At 38.8% G+C, this 12,910-nt stretch overlaps 1 protein-coding gene across 2 annotated transcripts; it reads left to right on the forward strand.

Moving 5' to 3' along the window:
• The first annotated feature begins 1,338 nt into the window (after window positions 1–1,338).
• On the forward strand, window positions 1,339–5,157 carry LOC128194732 (proteinaceous RNase P 2-like). Of its 2 annotated transcripts, none has more exons than XR_008246075.1 (6): window positions 1,339–2,361; window positions 2,662–2,763; window positions 2,903–3,078; window positions 3,561–3,681; window positions 4,168–4,667; window positions 4,748–4,850. XR_008246075.1 is itself a non-coding variant. In XM_052870711.1 (6 exons), exons 1-6 carry the CDS (start codon window positions 1,453–1,455, stop codon window positions 4,949–4,951), a joined length of 1,581 nt encoding a protein of 526 aa, XP_052726671.1. In that variant the 5' UTR covers window positions 1,339–1,452; the 3' UTR covers window positions 4,952–5,157. The 2 variants fall into 2 exon arrangements, 1 of the variants encoding a protein (XP_052726671.1); XM_052870711.1 differs by having other exon boundaries at window positions 4,168–4,236; window positions 4,748–5,157.
• Window positions 5,158–12,910: the final 7,753 nt, after the last annotated feature.

Genomic DNA, 12,910 nt, shown 5'->3' on the forward strand with positions numbered 1-12,910 from the left:
ACAGATGGAAACTGTACAGGCACCACATGGGCACTCGGTGGATGACAACCAAAAATGTGAAAGTGTCAGCAAAAATGATTCTCTTTTCAGAAACCCATACTGTGAGTGGCTTTCCAGACGGTTAATGGCGGACAGCGGCAGCTGAAGGTGGGAATCTTCGCTGTAATGCTCAGACGAATTTTAAAACGCAGCCACCACTACTTTTTTGACGCTCGGTCAATACTGAAAACGAACGACCGTTCACATTACATGACCGAACGCTCTAAACATTTTAAAAACATAGCCTCCACTACCTTTTTGGACGTTCGGTCAATACGGGAAACGCTAACGACAACGAACGACCGTTCACATTACATGACCGAACGCTCTAAACATTTTAAAAACACAGCCACAACTACCTTTTTGGACGCTCGGTCAATACGGGAAATGCTACCGAAAATGAACGACCGTTCACATAAAATGACCGAACGCTCAGACCGAACGTTCACAAGGTAAAACCTCTGATCCAAGTCGAACGCTCAGACTGAACATATCAGGATCGAACGCTTAAGAGTTACTCGAGTGAAACAAAACGCCAAAACCGAACGTTACAAACACTAGTATATCAACACGCCAAAACCGAACGCTTAAAAACACTACCAAACCGACCGAACGCTTTAGACTCAAACCAAAATTAAGACCGATCGCTACCTATGGACGCGCGCTACCCGAGAACAAAGCAACATCAAGACCGAACGCCGCTTATATGAACGCTATAAGACAGAACACTAAGATCGATCACCATTAACCCTTACACCAATAGGACGAACGTTTGAATCCTGGCCGAATGGTCAAAACTTAACACATGACCGACCAATATCGCATCTGCACTTAACCGCATAAATCAAAGCATGACCGAACGGTACTTAAATTACTTCTGACCGATCGGTACCAGATTAAATCCAAACCGAACGGTAAAGATATTGGTCAATAAAAAAACGAACGGCTGCACAGTGAGAAGGAGACGAACGCTTGATCATAAAGGACGAACGGTCGTATGCTTGAACAGTTGAGGCTAAGGATGACCGAACGTTCGTATGAAGGAACGCTTGATGCTGAAAAAATGCCGAACGTCTGTGATATTGAATGGCCGAACGGTTGAGGACGGGAGGAAGCGAACGGCTCACGGTAGAAGACGAACGGTCGCATAGCCATCAGAAAAGGCCGAACGTTTTTTTATTATTTTTTATTTTTTATTTTTTATTTTAATCTTTTTTTTATTTATTTATATGTATTTTTTTATGATGAAAATAAAACAATTTTATTAGTCAATCCGGACGAAATTGGGTGTTGACAGTGAGTAACTGCCATCTCTTTGGAACGAACGAACCCAAGAAAAAACCGCCATCTAGGGTTTTAAACTAAACCCTGCAACTGTTAATCCTTGGACCAATTTCTCAGTCTTGCGCTTCGATGGAGAATCCAAAGAAGAAGAAGAAAACCAGTCAAAATCCTGAGGCAAAGTTCCAATTTGAGCTCAACTCATGTTCCAAGGCTAAGGACCTGCGAGGCGCCATATCCCTCTATGACGACGCCGTTTTGAACAATACGCGCCTCAACCAACACCACTTCAATGCCCTCCTCTACCTCTGCTCCAACTCCGTCGCCGACGACTTGCTCAAAACCACCGCACTCGATTACGGTTTCCGCGCCTTCCGCCACATGTCCTCTCTTGGCGTCGTTCCCAATGAGGCCTCCGTCACTGCCGTTGCGCGCCTCGCTGCGGCCAAGGGTGACGCCGATTATGCCTTCGAGTTGGTGAAGGGCATGGGCAAGTACAACAACGCTACCCCGAGGCTGCGAACCTACGATCCTGCGTTGTTCTGTTTCTGTGAAATGCTAGACGCGGATAAGGCCTACGAGGTGGAGGAGCACATGAATGGCGTTGGGGTGAGTTTGGAGGAGGCGGAACTCGCCGCGCTTTTGAAGGTGAGTGCGCGGAGTGGTAGAGCGGACAAGGTGTATGAGTATTTGCATAATCTTAGAAGCTGTGTGAGGTGTGTTAGTGAGTCCACTGCGGTGGTTGTTGAGGAGTGGTTTTGTGGTGCCAAGGCCTCTGAGGTTGGTGAGGTGGAATTTGATGTGGGGCAGGTCAAAGAGGGGGTTTTGCGGAATGGGGGAGGGTGGCATGGTCAGGGATGGATTGGTAAAGGGGATTGGGCCGTCAACAGAACGAGTGTTGGTGCCGATGGACATTGTTGTTGTTGTGGGGAGCAATTGGTTTGTGTTGATATTGATGATTCGGAGACGGAGAAGTTTGCAGGGTCTGTTGCTGGCTTGGCCTTGGAACGAGAGGTCAAGGCCAATTTTAGTGAATTTCAGGTGTTGTTGATATCTCCATTCATTGCAATGCAACACAATTTTAAATGACATGAATGATGATATATTATTGTTAGAGTTTAGTTTCTGTGCTAGGTAGGTATCAATCAGGAATCTTGATAGGTATGACTTTTTAGGGGTGTTATTGTTAAAGTCAACAAACTTAATATGCATGACAATTTGTGATTGGATTACTTTCGTATACAAACCCTTCGCAATATTGCTGCATCCATTATTTACTCTTAATATTGTTAGTCTAGCTATAATAGCTTGGTTTTGATACTTCTGGTTGATCCCTTACAGGCCTGGCTTGAAAAGCATGACGCTTATGAAGCTATAGTGGATGGAGCAAATGTTGGGCTCTACAAACAAAATTTTGCTGATGGTGGATTTGGCATTTCTCAGGTTGTATTCCTAAGTTATAGAGTTCCTTTAATTTTACTGTCTGAACAAGTTATGTATGTTTATTGCTTTTGCCTGATAATTTTGCTTGATTGCTTTTGCAGCTAATTGTGTTTGTTTTGTTGATTTTGTAATAGTGCAGCTTGATTGTGTTGTAAAAGAACTTTACAATCAGAGTGGGAATAAATGGCCGCTCGTTGTGCTGCACAATAAGCGCCTAAGAGGGCTAATGGAAAATCCTTCCAGCAGGAAACTGGTGGAGGAGTGGATGAATAATGGTGCACTGTATACAACTCCTAATGGGTCCAATGATGATTGGTAAATTTCCAAATAAATGTCCTAAACATTGCATTTGCTTTTCACTGTTAATCTTTGGACAACCATATCGTTTCTTGTTCTGTTTGACTCTTTATTTAAAACTTGAATTTATCATGTTATCAATGCAATATGTATAATCTTGTGTGGGACTTAATTCACATTCGATGTCCCGTATATGATATGTTTCTGCATTAGACAGCTGAAGCTCTTGGTAAAACCAAAGTGGACGTAGACTTGAATAACTGAGAAGGTCTAAATGAAAGCTAAACTTTTTAAGTACTAAAATGTAAACGATTTTAACTTTTGGAGGTTCAAATATTTAATAGTTAATTTAGTCAAAATTCTTTGTTGTGTTTTTCATGAATATGTTATAACATTTTTATTTTCTGTTTGGCACTGATTCATATGTATTTTTAAAATTTAGTTTCAATCTGTTAAGTTTAATAACCCATTTACTTATATATTAATCTTTTGGGTTGCAGGTATTGGCTCTTTGCCGCAGTAAAACTTAGGTGTTTGCTTGTGACAAATGATGAAATGCGAGATCACATATTTGAACTCATAGGAAGTAACTTTTTTAACCAGTGGAAAGAAAGACATCAGGTAAGTTATTCATTTTTCTGGCTTTACTTACTTTAGCAATATACGAGTGAGTTGTTGCCTATTCACAATTTAAAATGGGTCTTCTATGGGATCTTTTTCCCTATAAATTTAATTTAAAATTTTATTATATCTGTGTCATGTTTGGGCACTTTTCTGAAATTGATTACTCCTAAGGTTAGTTCAGGAGATTTTTCATTTGGATATTATGTTTTGTGTTAATTAAATTTTATTGTACCTGTTTTATGTGGGATTGGGATTTTTCCGGGAGGGGTGTGTAGTTTTTGTGAAAAAAAAGGTGATGCATAATTTTTAATTGTTTGTTATTCCCTTTAGGACATTTTCCTATGTTTGACATAGGAGTAGTTGATTCCGTTTCGAGCTGTTAAGGTTCTTCTGCGTATAGTTCAACATGTGATATGTAGGTTATTCAAGATTTATATGGCTTACCCTTCTTTTTCTTTACTAGTTATCTTGTTTTCTTTACAGGTTCACTACACTTTTATGAAAGGAAACCTAAAGCTTCAGATGCCTCCATCATATTCATTGGTTATCCAGGTAATGTTGGAGTGGCCACTCTACTACTGTTCCTTCTGGGATGCGCTTGCATTTTGTTCTGTGTGACAACTTAGTAGTTTTGATCTTTTGGTATTCGAGGGGAGATGGTAGGAAGTTAGGACTTAGGGACCCAAGATTGAGGACTGAGGGTAAAGGGATTCTATTGTGTTCTGTCAGTGTAAGCTTCAAAACATAAACGAATCACAGACGAAGGAAAAAACATAAGTGTAAAAGGGGCTGCTTTACTTCTTAATTAGTTTCATATTACAAAAATAGCGTAGAAACCGGTGAAGTTGTATGTTTGGAAATTGAAGTTGGATATCTGATGATTGTTATTAGTGAAACATTGTATAAGAGCATTGAGATTATTCACGTGGTATCTAAGCTGAGCTTGCAAACATAAAAATCCTAACTACTTCAGCATCCAAAATGTTTGTATACCATGCCTCGTCAAATTCAGAACTTTGTTTCTTGACTACTGTTTCTAAATGCTGTTCTTGAAATGTTTCAGGAATCGGAAAAAGGTTATTGGCATGTGCCGCTAGCACCGGGCACTAGCAGTGAGTCTTCGATATGTTGGCTCTGCATTACCCGGCCAAGTGGTCATGATGCTGTCGCTACTGTTTCCAATGGTGTAAGTAGCTGCTTGGATTCCCAAGTCGATGAAAACAATGCCACTTCCATCAGTGGTAAAAGAAAAGACAAGTCAAACTAACGGCAAGCCCGCGGAAATATTTATCATGAAGGAGGAGACCTCTGTTGGGTCATCATCATTTCATTTAGCATTTGTAGAAATTATATGCCCATAAGGTGTTTGTAGAAATGATGAAAAACTGTCCGTAACGGTGAAATACTTGTTTAGTCATTTGGTATATTTTTATAAAAAATTTAATCACATTACTTGGTTGTTTCTTTTTTTCACTCACCATTTATTCCTCCATTCACTTCCCTTATGTTGTGAATTAAATTCAAAAAGATAGACACACTTCTGAAATACAATAACCGTGAAGGCCACGGTAAACCCCTGCATTTGCAGTTTTATACCCATCAACCGTTCCCTTGTACAGCCTTAGCTCACCGATCACCGCTAGCCAACCAATAGCAATACCAACTATACTATGATATTGTAATCCGTGTTTTTTTTTTTCTGCAGTCGTATATTGTGAGCTGCTATAAAAAAGAAAAAGAACAGAAAAAACCAAAATTGTTGTGTTTTCTTTGCGGAAGGATTACCAGAAAGCAACCATGGATGGTACGTCATCTCTGTTATACTGACTATGTTGTCTTTACTGGCATGTTAAATTGTTTTGCTTTAGGTCACATACCTTAAAATATGAAAAGGTTCAAATGTTTGGAAGATGAATAATGCTAATAAACTTTTGTGTGGGTTTCAGTCGATTCGCAGCCAACTATGGATGAAACAATTTTGGTTGGTGATGATTTAATGACCGGTCCTCCATCGCCTGTAGTACCACCGGAAATAGCCTCCCATGTCCTCCAAGGTGTTGATTTGTGTGATGGACTTCTCAGGAATCTATTTCTCTGTAAGTATCGTTTTCATTAACCAGGTGCAACTGTTCTTTCCCTTAATTCCTTTTCTTGCATAAAATTAGGGAACAATTTATTCAAGGTACACAATTTATTCGGCATCTTTGGTATTATTTTTGGAATGTTAGTTTGTTTTTTATGTAGTTTGTAGTTCTATTTTCTGTTTTTCTTGTTGCGGTATAGTATGTATATATAAACATTTCCTTTAAGTGAATAAATGTAGTGAATTCTCCTGTCTTAATTTTAATACAGTTGTATAGAGAAGAAAGAACGTCTAAAATCCTAATAATTAATGTGTATAAAAAATAAGGAAATTAATGGCGCAAAAAGAAAATAAGAGTAATTTATTTATATACTTGGTTTTTTTTGTAGTTTAATTCTAGTAACATTATATTCTGGAAATTGAACTTGTATCGTAAGATTTACTTTTAAGAAAAATAGCCCTTAGATCTACGTTTTTATTTTCATTTGATAGTTCTAAGTAGATGCAATGACATGCATTAAGCAGTTATTTTGCTTCGTTGTTTTGTAATTAGGATTAGGGTTATGTAGGAACGTGAGTCACTTGATTTTTTTTCGACCTTGTAAAAAAAGTGGGTACACTTTTTTGGTATGCCCAGATTGGAGAAGTTAAAGGACTAAAACTTCAACAAGGTTCAGTAACAGTGCAGTATGTTAACGAGATAATTGTTTTTAATATTAGATGTTTGTCTATTGCAGCCTTTTTTATCTGAACGTTTTATGAGCTTTATTATATCTTGCAGGCTTGCAAATCAATGACATTGAACCATTTTGTCAAGATGAAATTGCTTTATATAAGCAATGTGCTGAACGAAGGGTGAGAACATTGTTATCAGATATCATTTATGAATATTCATTTATTTTTCTTCCTCCTTACTCCATCTCTTCCATTTTACCACTAAATCATATGTAATCTTCTTTGAATGATCTTTAATATATGTAGTAGTTGCTAATTGTTATTGTTGGAGATAAAGATTTAGGACAATTAAGTTTGTTAGATTATCATCACCTTTACTTTTTTTTGGAATAAAAATAAATAAACTCCAGGATAAGGAGATACGGAAGCGACTTCAAGATAGTGAATTGAAGTTGGGTTTATGAATGCCTCTAGATGAAGCCAAGGGGAGGGCCTCTCAGCTTGAGGCAGAAGTTACATCATTGGAGAGGTATGTTCAAGTAGTCCTGTAATGTGGTCCATTGTCTAGAATGTTTCTTTTCTTTACATATCCTAATGGAGCATAAAGCAAGCTTTTAATAAATCCTTGAAGAATGATTTTTCCTAAGATTTTAAACTACAGAAACTTCAGCTTCTTTAGACATGATTATCTTTTATGACTAAACATTTCATTGCTTTTATGACTAAACATTTCATTGCTTTATGACCCAACAAGAAGGCATTGTTGTTGGGTGGAGCACGTGAAAGTGTAAGAGGCTTGAAGGGAATTTTCTAAAGTTTTTATGCTTTTTGGCTTTTCATGTTTATGATAGGAGAGAAAACATAGTTTTATAATTGTCCTTCCTCTTTTTGCATGATTTGAGTTTCTGAAGCTGACAATGTCGGCAGTAGGTGTTGAAATGTTTTTCCATAGCTTGGCTTCTTTTGTTTTGTAGGGTTTTGGATAGATTATAGAGTTAAGTAAGGAAACATATAGTTAAGTTATGTTAGGATATTTATCCTATTTTATCATCATTATAGTGTGTCAAGGGTTACCCTATTTATCATGATTATATTGTGTCTAGAATTACCCTATTTATCATGATTATATTGTGTCTAGGGTTATCCTATTTTATCATGTACTTGTGTATCAATTTATTCTTATAAATAGAAGATTGTGAGAGGGATCAATCAAGCCCTCTAGAATTATTTTACAGTTTCAATCTTAAGTTGGTATCAGAGCGGGTCGATCCTGCTCTGGTTTCTGTCTCGTAATATATATTTGTCCGGCGCCACAGTTCTTCGTCGCCCGCCACCGTCCGGCCGCCGCCGCCGCCGGCCACCGTCGTCCATCACTGTCACAGTTTCCTTCGTCTAAACCCTTAGGGTTTTCTTGTTCCTCGCTAGTACTATTTGTCTTCTTCAGAAATGGCGTCTGGCAATACTCTTTCCTTCTCTAGAAGTCCATCAATTACCTCCACTTCCACTTCTATGTTTTCTGAGGATGAATATCAAGAGTATTTAAGGTTAAAGTCTAACAGCTTGGCACAACCATCTCAATCTCCCAATACATCAACAGCCTGCATTTCTCAATCTATGGAAGGTCAAAATTCATGGGTAATTGACTCAGGTGCTTTTGATCACATTTCTGGTAATACCTCTTTGTTCTCATCTATTTCCTTTCGAGAAAAACCTCATTTCATAACCCTTGCAAATGGATCTAAAACTTCTTCCAAAGGAGTCGGTCATGTTTCTTTATCTCCATCCCTCAATCTCAACTCAATCCTTTTTGTCCCTAATTGTCCTTTTAATTTAATTTCCTTAAGTCAGTTACTAAAATGTTAAATTGTTCAATAACCTTTGATCATAAATCTTTTGTTATACAGGAGCGTGGTTCGGGGAGACAGATTGGAGAAGGATATGAAGCTGGCGGATTATACCATTTTGGATCTCGTCCAAGGGTGTCCTGTGTTGATGCTTCTAATCCTAAAGTGCTACATGATCGACTTGGCCATCCTCATTTGTCCAAATTAAAAAAGATGTGTCCTGAACTTAGTGGTCTCCAAACCTTAGAATGTGAGTCATGTCAATTAGGAAAACATGTTAGATCTTCCTTTCCTAAAAGGTCTCAATCAATATGTAATTCTAGTTTTTCCATCATTCATTCTGATATATGGGGACCTAGTCGTATCTCCTCCTTTGGTTTTAGATATTTTGTTACCTTTATTGATGAATATTCAAGATGTACTTGGGTTTATCTTATGAAAAATCGTTCTGAATTGTTAGCTATCTTTACATCCTTTTTGAATGAAATCAAGAATCAATTTGGTCAAGTAATCAAAATATTAAGAAGTGATAATGCAAAAGAGTATTTCTCATCCTCCTTTTCTACCATCTTGAGTTCCCATGGTATCTTACATCAGTCTACTTGTCCTCATACACTACAGCAAAATGGTATAGCAGAACAAAAAAATAGACACTTGGTTGAAACTGCTCGTACCCTTTTGCTTGGTGCCCATATTCCTGTCCATCACTGGGGGATGCCATCTTAACTGCATGTTATCTTATTAATAGGATGCCCTCCTCCTCTCTTAATAATAAAGTCCCTTTCTCCATTTTGTTTCCTAATGATCATCTCTTTCATACATCTCCCCGAGTGTTTGGCTGTGTATGTTTTGTTCATGACATGTCTCCAGGTCTAGACAAACTCTCCGCTCGCGCTCTCAAATGTGTCTTCTTAGGCTATTCTCGACTTCAAAAAGGATATTGGTGTTACTCTCCTGAAACTAAGAAGTATTACACGTCTGCCAATGTCACATTCTTTGAACAGACTCCTTACTTCTCTCCATCTGTTCAGGATGTTTCTATCCTCCAGCAGGTCCTTCCTATTCCAATGGCTGAGTCAAATAGCTCCACTGTCTCTGTCATTCCAAGTCTTGATCACAATCCTTCTACACCTGTTTCTCCACATACTGAGATCATCCTACACAGGGCCCCAATGGATAGTCCACCTCCCCAAAACAATGGTGAATCTCCTACTTCAGATTCTTCTCCCTCGTCACCTCCTCCCACGCCTCCTAGTGCAAATGATTCAGCATGGCCTATTGCCCTCAGAAAAGGTACTCGTTCCACTCGGAACCCTCATCCCATTTATAACTTTCTAAGCTATCATCGATTGTCGCCCTCCTATTTTTCTCTTTTATCCTCAGTGTCCTCTGTTGTTATACCCAAGAATGTGAAAGAAGCACTTGATCATCCTGGATGGCGACAAGCTATGATTGCAGAAATGCAGGCTCTTGACCACAGTAATACTTGGGAGCTGGTGCCTCTTCCCCCAGGAAAAAAGGCGGTTGGTTGTCGATGGGTGTATGCAGTTAAAGTTGGCCCTGATGGTGAAATTGATCGGCTCAAAGCTCGGCTTGTTGGAAAAGGTTACACTCAGGTTTATGGTCTTGATTATTGTGACACTTTCTCTCCTGTAGCCAAGATGACTACTATTCGTCTCTTCTTTGCCATGGCAGTCATTCGTCACTGGCCACTTCATCAATTGGATATCAAAAATGCCTTCCTACATGGTGATCTTGAGGAAGAAGTTTATATGGAGCAACCTCCTGGGTTTGTTGCTTAGGGGGAGTCTGGTATGGTATGCAAATTGCATCGATCTCTATATGGCCTCAAGCAATCCCCACGTGCTTGGTTTGGAAAGTTTAGCTCCATTGTTCAAAAATTTGGGCTAAAACGCAGTGAAGCAGATCATTCAGTTTTTTATTGTCATTCTTCTCTCGGAAAATGTGTTTACTTAATAGTATATGTTGATGATATTGTCATTACAAGAAATGATGTTGTTGGAATATCTCAACTAAAAGAGTACTTGTGTAGACATTTTCAAACCAAGGATCTTGGAAGTCTCAAATACTTCTTAGGCATTGAAGTAGCGCAATCAAAAGATGGAGTTGTAATCTCCCAAAGGAAGTATGCTCTTGATATATTACAAGAAACAAGCATGATTGATTGTAGACCGGTAGACAGTCCCATGGACCCAAACCAGAAATTAAGGACAGAAGAAGGTGAATTATTCTCCGATCCAGAGAGGTATAGGAGGTTGGTTGGAAAACTGATTTATCTCACTATTACAAGGCCAGATCTATCCTTTGCAGTTGGAGTGGTTAGTCAGTTCATGCAGGCTCCATGTGTTGACCATTGGAATGCTCTCATTCGCATTCTAAGGTATGTAAAGAAGGCTCCCGGGCAAGGATTGTTATATGAAGATAAAGGAAGCATTCAGGTCTCTGGGTATTGTGATGCAGATTGGGCAGGTTCACCTATTGATAGACGGTCTACTACAGGATATTGTGTTTTTCTGGGAGGAAACATTATTTCATGGAAAAGTAAGAAACATAATGTAGTAGCTCGATCAACCGGGGAAGCCGAGTATAGGGCAATGGCATCACTAACATGTGAACTTATATGGGTGAAACAATTCCTTCAAGAGGTTAAATTTTGTGACATCCATACTATGAAAATGTATTGTGACAATCAAGCTGCTCTCCACATTGCATCAAATCCAGTGTTTCACGAGAGGACTAAACATATAGAAATTGATTGTCATTTTGTTCGTGAAAAGTTGTTGACCAAAGAAATATGTACTGAGTTTATTGGGTCAAACCATCAACTCGCAGATGTATTGACCAAGTCATTAAGGGGTCCTCGGATTGAGTTTATTTGTTCCAAGCTTGGTACATACAATTTGTATGCTCCAGCTTGAGGGGGAGTGTTAGGATATTTATCCTATTTTATCATCATTATAGTGTGTCAAGGGTTACCCTATTTATCATGATTATATTGTGTCTAGGATTACCCTATTTATCATGATTATATTGTGTCTAGGGTTATCATATTTTATCATGTACTTGTGTATCAATTTATTCTTATAAATAGAAGATTGTGAGAGGGATCAATCAAGCTCTCTAGAATTATTTTACAGTTTCAATCTTAAGTAGTTACATGGTGCATATTAAAAACATGAGTGAGGACTTAATGAGAACCCTACCATCTTATATAAACCATATTATGTGTGAGAGGGGGGAAAAATCTACATGTACTATACTAAATAGTAGGCTTGGAGGATAGTTTTGGACAGGTGGGGAACATTGTTACTACGCAAGGGAAGGAAGGCATCTTGTTGGTCTTTGCTTTGAAACTCAAAGGATTTTGGAAACTCACTAGAACTAGAGGTAAGGGGGGGAAACTAGGATTTATATAACTGTATGCATGTTGGGGTAGTTAAAAACTAGACTATATATGTATGTTTGATGGTGCATGTATATTGTATGATGGGTAGAAGGTAAGGGGTTTAACTTGGGATATAACATATTGTATTATGGGTAGAAGGTAAGGGGAGCTAGATTTATTTCTTTCATTGTTGAAATAATCTGTATTTGATGCAAATCTGGGAAGAACGGGCTGAAATTGCGGTTTCTGGAAATCTGGTGCGATTCTGCAGAATTCTGCAGAACGCGCGTTCGTCCAAATGGCTCGACCAATTAGTGGTCGGCCAAAATACTATGAGCGTTCGGTTTTATTTTCTGATGTACCTAGCGTTAGCGTTCGTCCTTGGGTGAAAGATAGTAACATATTAGACGTTCGTCCCAACAGTGCTCGACAATAGTGGTCGGCCAAATAACCGTTCGGTCTTGTAGCCTCCAGTAATGAGCGTTCGCGTTCGTGCTGGGCTTGTTTTGGTGAGCGTTCGACGATCGGTCTTCGTGTATGGGTGACTGTAGTGTTTGATGACCCAAAACTTTGATAGCCGTTGCTGGGACTCGGGTTCAGCCCCCAAATCCCCGGCAACGGCGCCAAAAACTTGATGAGGCCCAATTTAACTTGTTTACTCAAAAATACTTGTTGGGCTCGAATTCGGCAAGTGCACCGAATCGTTCAAGTAATAAACCGGTAAGACCGGGTATCGTTTTCCCAAGAGACTCGTAATACTAGAGAATTGTGCGATTAACAACTCATATAGACTCAATAACATAACATCAATATACAGAACAAGTGCAGGAATGTAAATTCATACATAATTACAAGGTTGGACTTTGGTATTGAAGACACTTGGAAATGGAAAAGACTCGAAATGGTATGAAATGACATTGCTAAGGTTAGTTTTCACCAATGCACTCTTGTGTATAACCAATTTTCTCTCCTCTCTATCAATTTACTAAAGTCAATCCCCTAAAACACTCTAGCCCTAATTCCTTAGGTGAAAGAGCCTAGGTTTTTCCTATCAAACCCCAATTCCTTGGCAATCTAACAAGCAAAACCCGCATTAAAGAGCTGGGATCTAAGACAACATGTGAATCATCTTCCATTCCTAGAATCAATGACCCACAAGGACTCCTATTTCAGTTCCGGGTTTCATCTTACGTTCCCATAATCCATAAAACCCCAAAA

This window comes from Vigna angularis, chromosome 11 (genome assembly GCF_016808095.1).
Source record: "Vigna angularis cultivar LongXiaoDou No.4 chromosome 11, ASM1680809v1, whole genome shotgun sequence".
NCBI lineage: Eukaryota > Viridiplantae > Streptophyta > Magnoliopsida > Fabales > Fabaceae > Vigna > Vigna angularis.

Excerpts from the sequence above, each read along its gene's own strand:
- LOC128194732 (XM_052870711.1), top strand. The coding sequence starts at position 1,453 with ATGGAGAATCCAAAGAAGAAGAAGAAAACCAGTCAAAATCCTGAGGCA. Across the intron at positions 3,682-4,167 it reads AGTGGAAAGAAAGACATCAG|GTTCACTACACTTTTATGAA; the intron begins GTAAGTTATTCA and ends TTTTCTTTACAG. Across the intron at positions 4,237-4,747 it reads CATATTCATTGGTTATCCAG|GAATCGGAAAAAGGTTATTG; the intron begins GTAATGTTGGAG and ends GAAATGTTTCAG.